The sequence below is a fragment of the Carcharodon carcharias genome, chromosome 8 (assembly GCF_017639515.1).
Source record: "Carcharodon carcharias isolate sCarCar2 chromosome 8, sCarCar2.pri, whole genome shotgun sequence".
Classification (NCBI taxonomy): Eukaryota; Metazoa; Chordata; class Chondrichthyes; order Lamniformes; family Lamnidae; genus Carcharodon; species Carcharodon carcharias.
In genome coordinates this window covers 151,156,984-151,176,778 of record NC_054474.1, presented here as the reverse complement: position 1 = coordinate 151,176,778, position 19,795 = coordinate 151,156,984, and the positions used below count along the sequence as shown (strand labels likewise).

General features: G+C 49.6%; 1 protein-coding gene across 1 annotated transcript in view; it reads right to left on the bottom strand.

Annotated features, from left to right (window-relative positions):
- The window catches only part of nup214 (nucleoporin 214), a 121,892-nt gene extending 102,439 nt beyond the window's left edge, over positions 1 to 19,453 (bottom strand). Inside the window, exons 1-7 of the mRNA XM_041194465.1 lie at positions 19,328 to 19,453; positions 15,374 to 15,569; positions 11,481 to 11,632; positions 9,896 to 10,088; positions 8,526 to 8,596; positions 3,595 to 3,658; positions 1,797 to 1,900 (exon numbers count right to left, since the gene is read on the bottom strand). Of these exons, the coding sequence (XP_041050399.1) occupies positions 1,797 to 1,900; positions 3,595 to 3,658; positions 8,526 to 8,596; positions 9,896 to 10,088; positions 11,481 to 11,632; positions 15,374 to 15,569; positions 19,328 to 19,369 (822 nt within the window). The 5' untranslated portion in view covers positions 19,370 to 19,453. The remainder of the gene's footprint in view (positions 1 to 1,796; positions 1,901 to 3,594; positions 3,659 to 8,525; positions 8,597 to 9,895; positions 10,089 to 11,480; positions 11,633 to 15,373; positions 15,570 to 19,327) is intronic.
- Positions 19,454 to 19,795: the final 342 nt, after the last annotated feature.

Here is a 19,795-nt window from a genome sequence, read left to right as displayed (position 1 = left end):
CACAGGGACTGCAGCGGTTCAAAAAGGCAGCAGCTCATCACCACCTTCTCAAGGGCAACTAGAGACGGGCATAAATGCTGGCCCAGCCAACGATGCCCACATCCCATTAAAGAATAAAGAAAATAAAATTTCAAGACATTCAAAACCACTTGACAGCCAAGCCAGCACTGTGTAAAGTTTAGTCACCCGTAATTATTTTGTTTTAACTATTCATTCTCAGGATGTGGGTGTTGCTGGCTAGGCCAACATTTATTGCCTATCCCTAACTGCCCTTGAGAAGGTGGTGGTGAGCTGCCTTCTTGAACCGCTGCGATCCATGTGGTGTAGGTACACCCACAGTGCTGTTAGGGAGAGAGTTCCAGGATTTAGACCCAGCATAAGTGAAGGTACGGCGAGATATTTCCAAGTCAGGATGGTGAGCAGCTTGGAGGGGAACTTCCAGATGGTGGCATTCCCATGTGTCTGCTGCCTTTGCCCTTCTAGATGGTAGTGGTTGTGGATTGGAAAGGTGCTAAAGAGCCTTGGTGAGTTCCTCCAGTGCATCTTGTAGATGGTACACACTGCTGCCAAGATGCGTCAGTGGTGGGGGAGTGAATGTTTGTGGATGGGGTGCCAATCAAGCGGACTGCTTTGTCCTGGACTCTGTCAAGCTTCTTGAGTATTGTTGGAGCTGCACTCATCCAGGCAAGTGGAGAGTATTCCATCACACTCCTGACTTGTGCCTTGTAGATGGTGGACAGGCTTTGGGGAGTCAGGAGGTGAGTTACTTGCTGCAGGATCCCTCGCCTCTGACCTGCTCTTGTATGGCTAGTCCAGTTCAATTTCCGGTCAATGGTAACCCCCAGAGTGTTGATAATCGGGGATTCAGATATAGTAATGCCATTGAACGTCATGGGGTGATGGTTAGATTCTCTCTTGTTGGAGATGGCCATTGCCTGATACTTGGCGGTACAAATGTTATTTGCCAGCCCAAGCCTGGATATTGCCCAGGTCTTGCTGCATTTGGACATGGACTCCCTCAGTGTCTGAGGAGTCATGAATGGTGCTGAATAGTGTGCAAACATCCCCACTTCTGACCTCATGATGGAAGGAGGGTCATTGATGAAGCAGCTTAAGATGGCTGGGCCAAGGACACTACCCTGAGGAACTCCAGCAGTGGTGTCCTGCTGAGATGATTGACCTCCTACAACCACAACCATCTACCTTTGTGCTAGGTATAACTCCAACCAGCAGAGAGTTTTCCCCTGATTCCCACTGACTCCAGTTTTGCCAGGGCTCCTTGATACTCAGTCAAATGCAGCCTTGATGTCAAGGGCAGTTAGTCTCACCTCACCTCAGGAGATCACCTCTTTTGCCCATGCTTGAACCAAGGTTGCAATGAGGTTTAGGATCAGCAAACATCACTTTAGTAAAGCACTAGATTTTTTTTATACATAACCAATATAGGTTGAGTGATGAATATTGACCGGGGCACTGCAGAGAACGTCCTGGCTACTTTTCATAATTGTGACAGCCGAGGGCAGTCAGGGCCTCTACTTAAAGTCTCATCAGAAAGACAGCATGTCGAAGAGTGTAGCAACCCCTCGGTACTGCAAAGAGCGTGTCAGCCTGCACTAGTTTCAAAGTCTCTGGAGTGGGGCCTGAACCCACTACCTCTGAATCTGCTAGCTGGGCAAACGACATGCATTCGCACAGTTGCCGTTAACGTAGTAGAATGTGCGAGGTGTTCTTGTTAGAGGATTATACACATGACTTGTTGTGAAAATTCAAAGCATGGCTAAAGACAGAGAGCCTACCGCCAGGGAAATGATCAGGAGCTCGGGCGGACTCTCCAGCGATCCATCAGCTGCCATGTACGTCACAGCAAAAACGTACGTGCTGATCCAGCAGATATCCAACACTGCCAAAGGAAAAGGTGCAATCTTAGCAAGAAAAATCCAACACTTGGCATGTCAAAATAACCCAGACGCAGGGAGGCATCAGCATTCCGTTAGGCAAGCCCTTTTATTTCAAAACAACCCTCGTGTTTTTCATTGAAAGCATAATTTGGAGTGTCCACACCTGAACTCTTATGGGAGAGGAGCAATATCCCCAGTGGCAGAGAATACAAGTGTCCTGTTACAGCCATGTGTATGGGAGGTCACTAATTCGGAGATCGCAGCCATAAAAACTCCCCCGATTCAGCTTGAACCTTTGAACGTTTCACCATCTTTCACCATTCTGACAGTGGTTACACTTCATTGGCTGTAAAGTGCTTTGGGACGGCCCAGGGGGTGGTGACAAGCCACTATTGAAAGGCAATTTCATTCTTTCATACCTGTTGCTGGGAAGTCATGGCCATTACAAACAGGTCGAAAGTTGTAAACCATGTGCAGCGGGAGTGATAATAGGAACATAGGACTTAGGAGCAGAAGTAGGCCATTCAGGATGTTGGCTAAAATGTGTGAAAGGAATTTTTGTGACCGAGGTCAATACATTTTTATTCAGCAAGGGTCTCAAGAGATTCGGAGCAAAGGGATTTCAGATGCAGGACAATTGTGATCTATCTGAATGGCACTGCAGGCTCGACGGGCTGAACGGCCTCTTCCTGTTTCTAAAGTCACTGCAGGGCTTTACTTTGGACAGTTCCGATATCTCACTGAGTCAAGGCACCGGCCCCAAAACCAAGATTCTCTAAGGATTTAAAGAACAAAAATGCTACAGGGCAAATTTACAAGCTAAGAAACTGCAGCATTGCACAACTCATTTCTGCCACTAGAGGTCCCCAGAGTCTGCATTCTGTCATAACACCGCGTATTAAATGTTGAATTAACAGCGACGTATTTTGAGAGGAACAATGAGGGAAGGCAATATAAACTAAGTGATACAATTTTAAAGCGACAATTTCCAGCACCTGAAAGTTTACATACACAAATTCTTGATGGTGGCAAGACAAGTTGATACGGCTAAAATACATGCAGGATCCTGGTTTTATGCTAAAACTTTATAACTCACTGGTTAGGACCCTGCTGGAACAGTGCGTGCAATTCTGGGCACCACACTTGGGGAAGGATGTCAAGGCCTTAGAGCAGGCACAGAGGACATTTACTGGAATGCTATCAGGGATGGGGGAGTTCAGTTATATGGAGGGGCTGGAGAAGCTGGAATTGTTCTCCTTAGAGCAGAGAAGGTGAAGGGAAGATTTAATAGAGATGTTCAAAAGTATGAAGGGTTTTGATAAGAGTAAATAGGAGGAGCTGTTTCCACTGGCAGGGCAGTAACCAGAGGACACGGATTTAACATCATTATAGCACAGGAGGAGGCCATTTGGCCCATCGAGTCTATGCCAGAACGTCATGATCAAAAGAATCAGGAGGGAGATGAGAATTTTTTTTTTGAGCGACAAGTTAGGATCTGGAAGGCGCTGCCTGAAAGGGCAGTGGAAGAAGATTCAATAATAACTTTCAAAAAGGAATTGGAATGAAAACCTGAAGGAATGTGCAGGGCTATGGGGAAAGGAGTCGGCAGTGGAACTAATTAGATAGTTCTTTCAAAGAGCTGGCAAAGGAAAGATGGGCCAAATGGTGCGCAATCCTCGGAATCTATGTTTCCTACCTTTGACTGGATTATCTGAGGTGTACATAGGGGGACACGGGATGACCTTCTTTTCTTGTAGCACCTAGAGAAAAAGAAAAACTCGTAGCATTTTCACGTTGAAAAACTAAAAGAGTAAGAAATAGGAGTAAGAGCCCCTTCGGGCCTGCTCCGCCATTCAACAAAAGCTTCTACTTTAACTCCACCTTCCCACAATGTCCCTACATGCCCTGGTACATACACTGCCCCCATACCCACCGGTTCCCACATGCACCCAGATCCTGCACCCGCCCCCGCTTCCCCCAGGTCCCCCGCTTCCTGCCTGTCCACAGGTCCCCCACTTCCTGCGCTGTCCCTGGGTCCCCTCGCTTCCCCAGTGTCCCTGGGTCCCCCCGTTTCCTGCACTGTCCCCGGGTCCCCCGCGTTCCCACTGTCCCCGGGTCCCCCGCATTCCCGCATCCCCCGCTTCCCCACTGTCCCCGGGTCCCCCGCTTCCCCACTGTCCCCGGGTCCCCCGCTTCCCACGCTGTCCCCGGGTCCCCCGCATTCCCGCATCCCCCGCTTCCCCACTGTCCCCGGGTCCCCCGCTTCCCCACTGTCCCCAGGTCCCCCGCTTCCCAAGCTGTCCCCCCGGGTCCCCACCGTCCTCAAGTCCCCCGCTTCCCCACTGTCCACTGTCCCCGGATCCCCCTCTTCCTGCACTGTCCCCCGCTGTCCCTGGGTCCCCCGCTTCCTGCACTGTCCCCCGCGTTCCCACTGTCCCCGGGTCCCCTCGCTTCCTGCACTGTCCCCCGCGTTCCCACTGTCCCCGGGTCCCCTCGCTTCCTGCACTGTCCCCCGCGTTCCCACTGTCCCCCGGTCCCCTCGCTTCCTGCACTGTCCCCCGCGTTCCCACTGTCCCGGGTCCCCTCGCTTCCTGCACTGTCCCCCGCATTCCCACTGTCCCGGGTCCCCTCGCTTCCTGCACTGTCCCCCGCGTTCCCACTGTCCCGGGTCCCCTCGCTTCCTGCACTGTCCCCCGTGTTCCCACTGTCCCGGGTCCCCTCGCTTCCTGCACTGTCCCCCGCGTTCCCACTATCCCTGGGTGCCCGCGCTTCCCCACTGTCCCCGGGTCCCACCGCTTCCTGCACTGTCCCCCCGGTTCCCCACTGTCCCCAGGACCCCCGCTTCCCCACTGTCCCCAGGACCGCCGCTTCCCGCAATGTCCCCCCGCTTCCCACGCCGGCCACGGGTCCCCCAAATTCCCGCACTAGCCCCGTGTCTCCTTCCCCCACTGGGCCCAGATTTCCCCGAATACAATATTGGTCCCATGTCCCTCCCATTCCTGCACTGGCCCCGCATTCCCCCATTCCCGCTCCGGCCCCGCATTCCCCCATTCCTGCACCGGCCCCACATTCCCCCAGTCCCGCACCGGCCCCGCATTCCCCCATTCCCGCACCGGCCCCACATTCCCCCAGTCCCGCACCGGCCCCGCATTCCCCCATTCCTGCACCGGCCCCACATTTCCCCAGTCCCGCACCGGCCCCACATTCCCCCAGTCCCGCACCGGCCCCACATTCCCCCAGTCCCGCGCCGGCCCCACATTCCCCCAGTCCCGCGCCGGCCCCGCATTCCCCCATTCCTGCACCGGCCCCACATTCCCCCAGTCCCGCACCGGCCCCGCATTCCCGCTCTGGCCCTGCATTCCCCCATTCCCACACCAGCCCCGCATTCCCCCAGTCCCACACCAGCCCCGCATTCTCCCATTCCCACACCAGCCCCGCATTCTCCCAGTCCCACACCAGCCCCGCATTCTCCCATTCCCACACCAGCCCCGCATTCTCCCAGTCCCACACCAGCCCCGCATTCTCCCATTCCCACACCAGCCCCGCATTCCCCCATTCCCACACCAGCCCCGCATTCTCCCATTCCCACACCAGCCCCGCATTCCCCCATTCCCACACCAGCCCCGCATTCTCCCAGTCCCACACCAGCCCCGCATTCTCCCATTCCCACACCAGCCCCGCATTCCCCCAGTCCCACACCAGCCCCGCATTCCCCCATTCCCACACCAGCCCCGCGTTCCCCCATTCCCACACCAGCCCCGCATTCTCCCATTCCCGCACCAGCCCCGCATTCTCCCAGTCCCGCACCAGCCCCGCATTCTCCCAGTCCCGCACCAGCCCCGCATTCTCCCATTCCCACACCAGCCCCGCATTCTCCCATTCCCACACCAGCCCCGCATTCCCCCATTCCCGCACCAGCCCCGCATTCTCCCAGTCCCGCACCAGCCCCGCATTCTCCCAGTCCCGCACCAGCCCCGCATTCTCCCAGTCCCACACCAGCCCCGCATTCTCCCAGTCCCGCACCAGCCCTGCATTCTCCCATTCCCGCACCAGCCCCGCATTCTCCCAGTCCCGCACCAGCCCCGCATTCTCCCAGTCCCGCACCAGCCCCGCATTCTCCCATTCCCACACCAGCCCCGCATTCTCCCATTCCCGCACCAGCCCCGCATTCTCCCATTCCCACACCAGCCCCGCATTCTCCCATTCCCGCACCAGCCCCGCATTCTCCCATTCCCGCACCAGCCCCGCATTCTCCCATTCCCACACCAGCCCCGCATTCTCCCATTCCCACACCAGCCCCGCATTCTCCCAGTCCCGCACCGGCCCCGCATTCTCCCAGTCCCACACCGGCCCCGCGTTCCCCCATTCCCGCACCGGCCCCGCATTCCCCCATTCCCGCACCGGCCCCGCATTCTCCCAGTCCCGCACCGGCCCCGCGTTCCCCCATTCCCGCACCAGCCCCGCATTCCCCCATTCCCGCACCGACCCAGCATTCTCCCATTCCCGCACCAGCCCCGCATTCTCCCAGTCCCGCACCGGCCCCGCGTTCCCCCATTCCCGCACCGACCCCGCATTCTCCCATTCCCGCACCGGCCCCGCATTCTCCCAGTCCCGCACCGGCCCCGCATTCCCCCATTCCCACACCGGCCCCGCATTCCCCCAGTCCCACACCGGCCCCGTATTCCCCCATTCCCGCACCAGCCCCGCATTCCCCCATTCCCGCACTGTCCCCACATCCCCAATTCCCACACTGTCCCCACATCCCCAATTCCCACACTGTCCCCACATCCCCAATTCCCACACTGTCCCCACATCCCCAATTCCCACACTGTCCCCACATCCCCAATTCCCACACTGTCCCCACATCCCCAATTCCCACACTGTCCCCACATCCCCAATTCCCACACTGTCCCCACATCCCCAATTCCCACACTGTCCCCACATCCACAATTCCCACACTGTTCCCACATCCACAATTCCCACACTGTTCCCACATCCACAATTCCCACACTGTCCCCACATCCCCAATTCCCACACTGTCCCCACATCCACAATTCCCACACTGTCCCCACATCCACAATTCCCACACTGTTCCCACATCCACAATTCCCACACTGTCCCCACACCCCCAATTCCCACACTGTCCCCACACCCCCAATTCCCACACTGTCCCCACATCCACAATTCCCACACTGTCCCCACATCCACAATTCCCACACTGTCCCCACATCCACAATTCCCACACTGTCCCCACATCCACAATTCCCACACTGTCCCCACATCCACAATTCCCACACTGTCCCCACATCCACAATTCCCACACTGTCCCCACATCCACAATTCCCACACTGTCCCCACATCCACAATTCCCACACTGTCCCCACATCCACAATTCCCACACTGTCCCCACATCCACAATTCCCACACTGTTCCCATATCCACAATTCCCACACTGTGCCTGCATCCCCTGAGACCCCACTGCCCCCTGGTCCCCCAATTCCCCCACTGCCCCCGTGACCCCCGATTACAGCACTGTCCCTGGGTGCCCCTTTATCCACTGCGCATGTTGCTCCTTCAAAAAACTCCAATAAATTGGTTAAACATGATTTTCCTTTCACAAAACCAAGCTGTCTCTTCCCAATTGCCTTCAGCTCTTCTAAGTGCCCAGCTATAACCTCCTCGATGATCGATTCTAATAATTTCCCCACAATAGATGTCAAGCTAACTGATCTATAATGTCCTGTTTTCTGCCTCCCTCCCTTCTTGAATAGAGAGAGGTTATATTTGCTACTTTCCAGTCTGATGGAACCTTTCCAGAATCTAGCGAATTTTGGAAAATGAACACCAGTGCATCAACTACCTCATTAGCCACCTCTTTTAAGACCCTAGGATGTAGTCCATTGGGACCCGGAGACTTACCAGCCCATAGCTCCATCAATTTGCTCAGTGCCATTCCCCTAGTGACTTCAATGTCACCAAGTTCCTTTCCCCCGTTCACCTCCTGATTTGTGGCTATTACTGGAATGTTTTTTGTGTCCTCTATAGTGAACACAGAAGCTAAACATTTGTTCATTTCCCTCTCCATTTCCTTATTATCTACTAGTAACACCCCACCATCACTCTCTAGAGGACCAACAGTCACTTTACTTACTCTTTTCCTTTTTAAGTACCTGTCGAAACTCTTGCTATCCGTTTTTACATTTCTAACTAGCTTCCTCTCAAACTCTAATTTCTTTCTCCTGATTAACCTTTCTCTGCAGTTCTTTATATTGTCCAATCATCTGCCCTGCCACTCATCTTATTCATTCATTGGCCAGCATTTGTTGTCCATCCCTAATTGCCCTTAAGAACCAAAATACACGAGATAGGCCAGGTGGCATTGGTTTTAAGGACTATCCTAAAGCTGGAGAGAAAGTAGGAGAGGTTTAGGGAGGGAATTCCAAAGCTTAGGGTCCAGGCAGCTGAAGGCACAGTGCCAATGGTGGAGCGATTAATGTCAGTGATGGAGAATTGGAGGAGTGCAGATAACTCAGAGGGTTATAGGGCTGGAGGGCATAACAAAGATAGGGAGGAGCAAAACAAATGGAGGGATTTGAAAAAGGATGCTAAAAATCCACTGGAACTTACCGGTGAGTACTGAACCACCGTCCCATTCTGTCGACCAGCAGCCAGCTGCTTCCCTTTTGGACTCCAGCACACTAAGGAGGGGGAGGGAGAGACACAACATGTGAAATTTCCAGGGGTGGCCTACTTCCCCAGCCCAACTACACACTTCACAACAGCAAACTCCTGAGGAAGCAGAAAGAGGACAGAGAGAGGGGCTTTGCTTCAAAATGCCATGTCACAGGTTGGCTATTCTTTAATGGGTTCATGGGATTCTGGCATCGCTGGCAAGGCCAGTATTTGTTGCCCATCCCGAATTGCTCTCGAGAGCAGTTAATAGTCAACCACACTGCTAAGAGTCTAGAGTCACATGTAGACCAGACCAGATAAGGATGTCAGATTTCCTTCCCTAAAGGGCATTAAGGTTTTGACAATCAATGATAATGTCATAGTCAACATTACTCAGGCTAGCTTTTATATTTAGGGGGGAGTTGGTGGCATAGTGGCATTGTCACTGGACTAGTAATCCAGAGATCCAGGATAATGTTCTGGGGGCTGGGGTTCGAATCCCACCACAGCAGATGGTGAAATTTGAATTAAAATTCTAATGAAACCATTGTTGTAGAAACCCATCTGGTTCATTAATGTCCTTTAGGGGAGGAAATCTGTCATCCTTACCTGGTCTGGCCTACATGTGACTCCAGACCCACAGCAATGTGGTTGACTCTTAACTGCCCTCTGAAATGGCCTACAAGCCACTCAATTCTCAACAAATGATGGGCAACAGATGAATGAATAAAAAAAAATCCAGATCTTTTAATTAATTGAATTATTAATTTTAATTCCACCGGCCGCCCTGATGAGATTTGAGCCGATGTCCCCAGAGCATTTGCCTAGATTAGCAGGCGAGTGACAAACCCCTATGCCACACCTCCCCCTGGACAGAGTTTCACACCCATGGGTTGTGGCCCACGATCACAAGTTAGAAGCTCTCATTTCTAGGACACTTTGTTGAGCCTGGGCATAGTGGCAAGATCAGGGAGCAAACAATTCCCCACAGACACAATTATACTGCACAGCATCTCACAAGGTCAAAGGTCATGACCCGCTGCACCAATTTCCTAGCCCAATCTGGCCAATTATCACTTTTTAAAAAAAATACTTGACCAAAGTTTTGTTGCAGATTTGCAAGCCGTAAACTCAAAGTGGGCCAGTTACTTGAACAACACAGAAACAGTGAAGGGTACAATCAGTGTGCAGAAAACAGACAGGAACACCCTCCCCACCCACCCCAGGTAGCATTAACGGCACAAGCTACAATGTACAAATGACACAATGGGATCAGTACAATTCTTGCCTGTCCCTGCACCCTGTGTAACAAGAGCTATACGTACATGAGGTAATACCAGCTGTGGGTGGAAGGGAGGCATGCTGCTTAATGATGTCAGTAACTTCCAATATGGTCAAGCTGCCATCAGACTGGCAGACAGCCAGGATACTGTTCACTGCGGGATTCCATTTTAAATCCATCACCGTGCACTTGGTTTCCGGTTTATAGTACACAAACGGTCGCTTCTGCTGTTTCTCCTACAACAAGAAGAGCTTGCATTTATTCAGCACCCTGCACAGCCCTAAAGATATTCCAAGGTGCTCCACAGTAGCGCAATAACACCAAACTCAACACTGAGCCACATAAGGAGATATCAGAACAGAGAGTCAAGGTCTCAAAGATGTTATATTCAAGGAAGTCAACTGAAGGTTAGAACTGGAGCCCATCTTTACTCAGTCTAACATTTATTTACAGAGGGAAACATTACAAGCATATATCTCCTAACTCAATCACAAACCAGCTTCAGTTTGTGTCTTTTTATTTGTGAAGTGAAACCCCAATTAATATCTCCCACCAGCAAATAACTGCATATTAATTGCATTTAATTAACAAGAGGGATAGATTTTAAGGAGCATTTTAAAGGAGGTGAGTTGGAGAGGTTTAGGGAGGGAATTCTAGCGCTTTGGGCCTCAGCAGCTGAGACATGGCCAACAATTAAAATTACGGATGCTCAACAGGCAGGATTGGAGAAGTAGGGAGATCAGAGAAAGGAGGGCTGAAGGAGATTGCCAAGTTAGGGAGGGTAAGGCCATGGAAGGATTTGAACACAAGGATAGGAATTTTGAATAACCATTCATTGATATCAATTCTGTGACAATAGGCCCCATTAAAGAATCCCTCATGCATTCTCTACCCACTTGGTGGGGATACGAATAAAATGATAGATTTAATATAATTAAGAGAGGCAGGATCATTTCGTATTTGTCAAACGCTCTCCTGTCTCAAAGCAAACAAACTTTGGCTTATAGGAACAGGAAGAGGCCATTCAGCCCTTCAAACCTGTATCTCCATTCAATTAGAGCATACCTGATCCATATCTTAACTCCAACCACTCGACTTGGTTCTGTTACCCTTAATACCCTTGCCTAACAAACATTTATCGATCTCAGCTTTGAAATTTTCAACTGGCCCTCAGTCGCAACAGTTTCACCAGGTAAGAGAGCTGGCAGCTCAACTGGTGGTTGACTCTCCTTGGTGCTGTCCAACACCCACAGTGCTTCTGAGATGAGTGCAGGACTTTGACCCAATGACAGTGAAGGAACAGCGATATAGTTCCAAGTAAGGATGGTGTGTGACTTGATGGGGAACTTGCAGGTGGTGGCGTTCCCACGCATCTGCTGCCCTTGTCCTTCTGGGTGTTAGAGGTCGCGGGTTTGGAAGGTGCTGTTGAATAGGATGGGCCGAACTGCCACCACCTGTGTTGTATGATTCTGTGATATTACTGGATCAGTAAACATCTCCTCTATGTGATGCTGCCTAAATGAAGGTTCCCAGGTGAACTTCACACTAACTTACAGCAAGTGTAAAAAACACCGAACTTGTTCACAGCAGTGAAGCTACGGGGTACATGGAGGAAAATCAACGCTCACCTTGTTCAAAAACGTCCGCACATCAAAGAAGGCAATGACCAGCCCATATTCCTCTGATGTCATGGCAACAGACAGGGTGAAATCATCACAGCTCAGGGCAATGTGGTGTACTGGGAGCTTCATAGAAACTGACATGAGAGGGGCATCTTCGACTGTAACAAGAGAAAGAGGGCTAGGTTTAGATACAGACACACACCAGAATGCAGCATTTAGGGGGACTGCAGCTACTGGATGAGTAATCCACGGGCCTGCTTCCAAGACATGAGCTCAAATCCCACTATGGCAGCTGAGTGAGGTGGAAATAAAGTTCAATTAATTTAAAGCTGCTTCTCAGAAATATCCTCTACACAGGGAATGGGCTCACTTTCTTAGCCCTTCCCCAACCCTTTTCAACGTTTTTCTCCTTCATTCCTCCAGGCCTGGCATTGGATGGAAAGACACTAATTCTCAACCATTCCTGTTCAAGAGACCTCGAGGTTCTTTCATTCATAGATCTTGGGATAACTCCAAAAACTCAAAGCGACTGTTCTTCATATGTGAGATTGGTGAAGGTGTTACAGGGCAATCTAACAGTTTAAGGCCCCCAACCTGTCTATTGTTAATTGTATTGTTAAACAGGTGGGGGTATCAATTAATTGAGATTTTTTTTATTCATTCATGGGATGTGGGCTTTGCTGGCTGGGCCAACATTTTTTGCCCATCCCCAATTGCCCATTAGAAGGTGGTGAGCTGCCATCTTGAACCGCTGCAGTCCATGTGGTGTAGGTACACCCACTGTGCTGTTAGGGAGGGAGATCCAGGATTTAGACCCAGTGACAGTGAAGGAACGGCAACATGTTTCCAAGTCAGGATGATGAGTGACTTGGAGGGGAACTTGCTGGTGGTAGTGTTCCCATGTATCTGCTGCCCTTGTCCTTCTAGATGGCAGTGGTCATGAGTTTGGAAGGTAAGTAAGGAGGCTTGGTGAATTCCTGCAGTGCATCTTGTAGATGGTACACACCGCTGCTAGTGTGCGTCAGTGGTGGAGGAAGTGAATGTTTGTGGAAGGGGTGCCAATTAAGCAGGTTGCTTTGTCCTGGATGGTGAAAGCTTCGAGTGTTATTGGAGCTGCACTCATCCACATATAAAGCAAGTATTGAGCACATATAAAGAGGAACTGCCAAGACTGCTGTGCAGCACAGGGGCTGGAGTACATCACAAACCCCAGGGGCTTTATTTTAATTTAATTTTGATAAGTTTCCCTCAAAGTTTTTTTTTGGTACAGTGCCCCTTTCAGGGACTGTTAATTAGTTAATGTGTTTAATTAGTTATTTGCTTTGCTCAGGAGAATATGAAGAGGAATTGGCATGATCAGTGGGCACTGCAGGCGGTGTCTGTCGGTACGCTTGAGGCCTTCCATGGCCAATGGGCACTGCAGGGGCTGGAGTGCATCATTTCCCCCAAAAATGTAACTTTAATTTAATCTGTTTAGTTTCCTTTAAAGCTTTGCTTTTGTTACAATGCCCCTTTAAGGGCTACTTCACTAGTTAATTATTTTGTTAATTAGTTTATTATATTGGTATATTCAAAAGAGTATATAGAAGAACTGCCACGAGCAGTGGGCACTGCAGGAGCTGGACTTGATCCCCCCCCGCCAGCCCAAAATGTTATTTTAATTTAAATTTGACGAGTTTCCTTTTCAAATTTTGTTTTTGTTGGCATGTCCCTTGAAGAAATGGACCAAATGGTCTTTAGCTCGGCACTGTGTTTGCAACCCCGCCCCCCCCCCCCCCCCCTGCCGCCGCCGCCAACCATCAACACTTTGGGCGCCAGGATTAACTGCAACTCCTCCATTGCCAAACCTGTTCCTGGAAGCAATTAGGCTGCATATTGTCCAAGGACACAGGAGCAGGCAACTCAGAAAGAACATAAACATAGAAACTAGGAGCAGGAGTAGGCCATTTGGCCCTTCGAGCTTGCTCCCCCATTCATTATGGTCATGGTGGATCATCCAACTCAATAGCCCTGCCCCCACTTTCTCCCCAAACCCTTTGAACCCTTTCGCCCCAAGAGCTATATCTAACTCCTTCTTGAAAACATACAATGTTTTGGTCTCAACTACTTTCTGTGGTAATGAATTCCACAGGCTCATCACTCTCTGGGTGAAGAAATTTCTGCTCATCTCAGTCCTAAATGGTCTACCCCATATCCTCAGACTGTGACCCCTGGTGCTGGATTCCCCCACCATCGGGAACATCCTTCCTACATCTACCCTGTCTAGAGTTTTGTTAAGAGTTTTATAGGTTTCTATGAGATCCTCCTCATTCTTCTGAACTCCAGCGAATATAATCCTAATCGACTCAATCTCTCCTCATATGTCAATCCTGCCATCCCAGGAATCAGTCGGGTAAACCTTCGCTGCACTCCCTCTATAGCAAGCACATCCTCCCTCAGATAAGGAGACCAAAACTGCACACAAAATTCCAGGTGAAGTCTCACCAAGGCCCTGTACAATTCCAGCATGACATCCCTGTTCCTGTACTCGAATCCTCTGGTTATGAAGGCCAACATACCATTTGCCTTCTTTACTGTCTGCTGCACCTGCATGCTTACCTTCAGTGACTGATGTACAAGGACACCCAAGTCCCATTGCACATTCCCTTCTCTCAATTTATAGCCATTCAGACAATAAGCTGCCTTCCTGTTTTTGCTACCAAAATGGATAACCTCACGTTTATCCACATTATACTGCATCTGCCATGCATTTGCCCACTCACTCAGCTTGGCCAAATCACACAGAAGCATCTCTGCATCCTCCTCACAGCTCACCCTCCCTCCCAGCTTTGAGTCATCTGAAAATTTGGAGATATTACATTTAATTCCTTCATCTAAATCATTAATATATATTGTGAATAGCAGGGGTCCCAACACAAATCCCTGCGGTACCCCACTAGTCACTGCCTGCCATTAGGAAAAGGACCCGTTTATTCCTACTCTTTGTTTCCTGTCTGCCAACCAGTTTTCTATCTATCTCAATACACTACCCCCAATCCTACGCGCTTTAATTTTACATGCCAATCTCTTATGTGGGACTTTGTCAAAAGCCACTTGAAAGTCCAAATAAACCACATCCACTGGCTGCCTCTCATCAACTCTACCAGTTACACCCTCAAAAAATTCCAGTAGATTTGTCAAGCATGATTTTCCTTTCATAAATTCATGCTGACTCTGTCCGATTCTGCCACTATTTTCCACATGCTGAGCTATTAAGAACAGGAGGATATTCCACCTGTTCTGCCATGCAACAAGATTAATGCAGATCTATCCCTTAACCCCAACCACCCACCCAATTTAGTTCCATGTCCTTTCATACCTGTCAAGCAAAAGTCTTTTGATCTCATTTAAAATCATTAATTGAGCCAGCAGCTATTGCTTTTTACAGAAGAGAGTTCCACACTTCTACCTCTCTGCATGAAATAGTGTCTCCTTCACTCCTGACTGGCCTGGCTTTAATTTTAAGGTGAATTCCCTTTTGTTACACTCCCCAAACTTCCTACCTATTTTAACAATTTCTTTCAAAATCTCAAACACCACGTCAAAAGCCGGTCCATTCTGATCGACAAGCTGGGATTGTGATCCCTGCACAGTGTAATCTCTCCTCATTAACAGAGTCAAAGGTTATGGGGGACAGGCAGGAAGGTCGAGTTAAAGTCACAGTCAGGTCAGCCATGATCTTATTGAACAGCAGGGCAGGCATGATGGGCCGAATGGCTTACTCATTTTTCTTATGATAATCCACTCCATCCAAGGTCAATATAACCCTTTGAAGATTCAGTACCCAGAGCTGAAAAGAGATTGCCTGAAGGAGGCCTCAATCAAAAGGAAGAAGTGAATAAGGTGCAAAATATACCTACTTATTGCATTAATGTTCCCCTCGTTCTTGTCAGCCAGGGCAACATACTGACTGTTGATAATCTTCAGGCCACTTTTCCATCCCATAAAGACCAGCCCATAAATATTGGACAAGGCCAGGAGATTAACACGATCCTTCGGCAATTCATTTGGAGACTCAAAGATTCGGATTTTCTTCATCTGACGGAACTGGAAGTTCTACGGAGGCAAATTACATGGGGCAGCTTTCAAAAATCAGGGACAGCAACAATTATTAAACAGCAGTGCTGGAACAATACAGAAAACTTACACAAATGATGTCATCTATTAAACCACAAAAGGTAAACACAAGAAGGAAATTGGATAAATACTTGAAGGGGAGGTTATTTGCAGGGATATGGGAAAGGGAAGGAATCTTGAGCGGACAGCTCTTTCACAGAGCCAGCGCAAGGTATGATGAGCCGAATGGCCTCCTTCTGTGCTGCACCATTCCCGTAACAGTTCTGCAGTAGAACTTGGACTTCCTTGGTACCTTTATCGAAACATCCTTATACAAGTTAGGGGCAAGATAAACAACATGAGCTTGAGTTGGAATATGATTAGGGGATGATCACCAACAGCAACAGTTAAAGACTTAGACAGAAAACTAGGAGGAGGTGAGGAGATTTGACCAGGGGGTTGCAAAGAGTATTTCAGGGATGCTACAGCCACTGATGAAAGCCAGGAGATGTAGAGCAGACAGCAAACCAAAAGTCTAAAAGGGTATTCGTCGGGGCTTTAGAAGTTGCAGAAAAGCGGGTATGTGGAAGGAACAGCAAGTGTTCAGCTGCAGGTTTTAATCGAGGTTATAGAAACACAAGACATTCCTAAACAATCATGGCGGATCTTCTACCTCAACCCCAATTTCCTGTCCGCTCCCCATATCCCTCGATTCTGAGAGATCAAACATCCGTCTATTCCAGCCTTAAATATATTCAACGATGGAACATCCACAAGCCTCTGGGGTAGAGAATTCCAAAGATTCACAGCCCTTTGAGTGAAGTAAATTCTCATCTCAGTTCTAAATAATCTACCCCTTATCCTGAGTTCTGCTCCTGTGTTTCAGATCCCACAGCCAGGGGGAAACGACATCAGTGTTTACCCTCTCAGAATCTTGTATATAAGATCACCTCTCAATTCTTCTTAACTCTAGAGAGTACAGACCCAATTTACTCAGTCCATCATTAGGGGCCAGGGCACATAAGGCAAACGGGGCAATAGTGGAGCAAAGCCCAGCAGGGGAGAGGCGCCAGCCAGCAGAATTCTGGAACTGGAGTTTGGGAGATCACAGCTAAGAGTTTTGCAGTTAGATATTGCCAGGACACTGGGGAGAACTCTCCTACTCTTCTCAAATTGTGCAATGGGTGTTTCATGTCCACCTGAGAGGGCAGGTAGGACCTCAAGTTTAACCAGGGATTAGAGCTGGGCCTTTTCCTGGTCTGTCCAGCTCAGGAATATAAACCTGAGCCTATTACTGGTGGACAATATGGCTCGAGCAGGGCCCCAGGCCTGGACTCAATGACACGGACTCACATTTGCAGGCGTAATGTGCAAGAGATGGATTAACATGAAAGCATAGTTGAGCACAAAGGAGTTGGCATCTCGGATTCACAGCTTGCTCTTAAATCTACAGGCAAGTCAGAGACCTCAAGGAGGTCTTGTGGCGTAGTGGGTAGCATCCCTGCCTCTGAGCCAGAAAATCTGGGTTTGAGTCCCACCCCAGGGTTCTGATGGCCAGGGAAGGTACGTTCATAACACAACCAAACAGGCTTATTATCCACCTGCAAATCCTTCCAACGCACACTAATGGCAAGTGGCAAGAGTGGGAGAGATTCCTGGTCAGCCATGTGATGGAAAGAACATTGGAGCCTCTACCATCACTATCCATAGCTCCATGACTACAACATGCATGCAGAAGTGAGTGAATTATAACACACCACCACCACTACTGCAACAAACAAAACAAAACCAAAACTAGATTAAAATTAACATTAAACATATATTCCAAATATTCAAACTCAGGCTCTAGAACGCTGGGATGCTAAAACAAATTGTGCAAATAGGTTGTTGAAATTTTCATCTCTTATATATTCTGGGCACTGTACTTTACAAAGGATCGCAAAACATTGGAGAGGGAGCAGAAGAAATTAACTAGAATGCTGCCAGGGGTGAGGGATGAAAGAAATTGGGGTTGTCATTCTTAAAACAGAGAAGGCTAAGGAGGGATTAAACAGCTGTGTTCAAATGTATCAACAGTTTTTATGGGGTAAATAAGGAGAAGTTGTTTAAACACAAATTTAAGATAATTTGCAAAAGAACTAGAGGGAGAGATGAGATTTTTTTATGCACACGTGGAAACTGCATGCTGGAAGGCAACAAACTCAGCCTTCTGTATAGATGTCCTTGCCACCATAATAACATAAATGGACAAGGTTGTCGACATGCCAGGGCAATAGGAAAACAACATAAAGCTGTAAGGGCAGACAGTATCAGGTAGCAGTGCATAACTTCTACAAGGTGCACTGCAGCAATTCACCAAGACTCCTTCAACACCTTACAAACCCACAACCTCTACTCCCTAGAAGGACAGGGCAGCAAATGGGAACACCACCACCTTCAAGCTCCCCTCCGAACCACACAACATCCTGACTTCAAACTACATCGTCTTTCCTTCACTGTCACTGGATCAAAATCCTCGAAGTCTCTCTCCTACAGCACTGTGGATGTACCTACACCACAGGGACTGCAGTGATTCAAGAAGGCAGGTCACCACCATCTTCCAAAGGGCAATTAGGGATGGGAAACGAACCAGTGACAATCATCCTCTGAATAAGTAAATTAAGGCCAATATAAAAATACCTCCAACATTTTACACATTGAGTGTCCCAAACTTTCAAAATGGAATTGCATAAATACTGAAAAGGAAAACATTTACACAACCATGGGAAAAGAGCAGGGACTGGGGTGGGCTAATTGGAATGCTCATTAAAAGAGGTAGCACTGATATGATGGGCCGAAAAGCCTCCCTCTGTGCTGAAAAGTTCTGTAAGTCCACAGGTGACCCTGGCAATTGCAGCCCACAAAGTCTGGACAACTCCGTCCTTGTGTTTTTTTGCAATCTGACCAGCTTGAATTTCTCTAGTTGGGAAAGGGTGATCTCGATGCTGCTGTATCACTGGTAGATAAATTATATCACCAAGATCTGGTGTCGGGAGGAGCAGAAATTAAATCTTAAAGGTGGCCTGTAAGGCTCGATGCTACACAATTATAATCCTCACCCTCAACATAAAACACAGGCCCACAAACCACACACAGCAGCTGCTCAGTTCTATTGATGGCGAATGAGAATCTCAGAAAGATTGGTGGAAAAAAGTTGGTATTGTACAGTATCATCAGGGCCGGGGGGGGTCTCTTGACCTAGTTACCTATTTCATCTCCCCCTGAATTGGCCAAGTTTGTTTTTATTATATTCGTTTCTATTTAACCTCTCCCTGAAGAAGAGATTTAGATTTGGGGTTGGGGTGGGTGTGAGGGTGAGGTTAGGGTGGGTTGGGGTAGGGGTGAGGTTAGGGTGGGGGTTGGTGTGAGATTAAGGTGGGGGTGAGGGTGGGGGTGGGTTGAGGGGTGAGGTTAGGGTGAGGGTGGGGGTGGGTTGAGGTGGGGGTGGGTGAGGGTGGGGGTGAGGTTAGGGTGAGGGTGGGGGTGGGTGAGGGGGGGTTGAGGTGGGGCTGGGCAAGGGTGAGGGTGGGGGTGAGGTTAGGGTGAGAATGGGGGTGGGTGTGGGTTGGGGTGGGGATGAGGTTAGGGTGGCGGTGGGGGTTGGGGGGGGCATGTTTTTATTGTGACGCACAGGGTTTAGATGTGTTAATTCCCCTACCTTTCTCGAGATCCCCACAACCTCCTCCCCCCACTCTTGCCCTCTCCTCCTCCCCCCTCACCTTCATCTCCCTCTCGGGAGCAGGACTCTGATTATCTCCCATTGCGTCGCTAATCTGCCGCCCTGAGGCCGCGCGTCACAATTCCGGCGCCGGCTTTCGACGTCACAAACGCCCCGGAAGTCACATGGTGGTGGGGGCTGATTGACAGGCCGGTGGGTGGGAGTGGGGCCAATGCCCAGCCGGGCGGAGCCAGTACTGCAAGGCATCATCAGCACTGCCCCCTACGGGGCGGAGCCGGTACTGCAAGGCATCATCAGCACTGCCACCTACGGAGCGGAGCCGGTAATGCATATCGCTACTGAACAGGAGCCGGGGGTGATAAAAGCAAAAAACTGCGGATGCTGGAAATCCCAAACAAAAACAAAAATACCTGGAAAAAAACAGCAGGTCTGACAGCATCTGTGGAGAGGAACACAGTTAACCTTTCTCGAAACATTAACGGTATTCCTGTCCGCAGGAGCTGGGGGT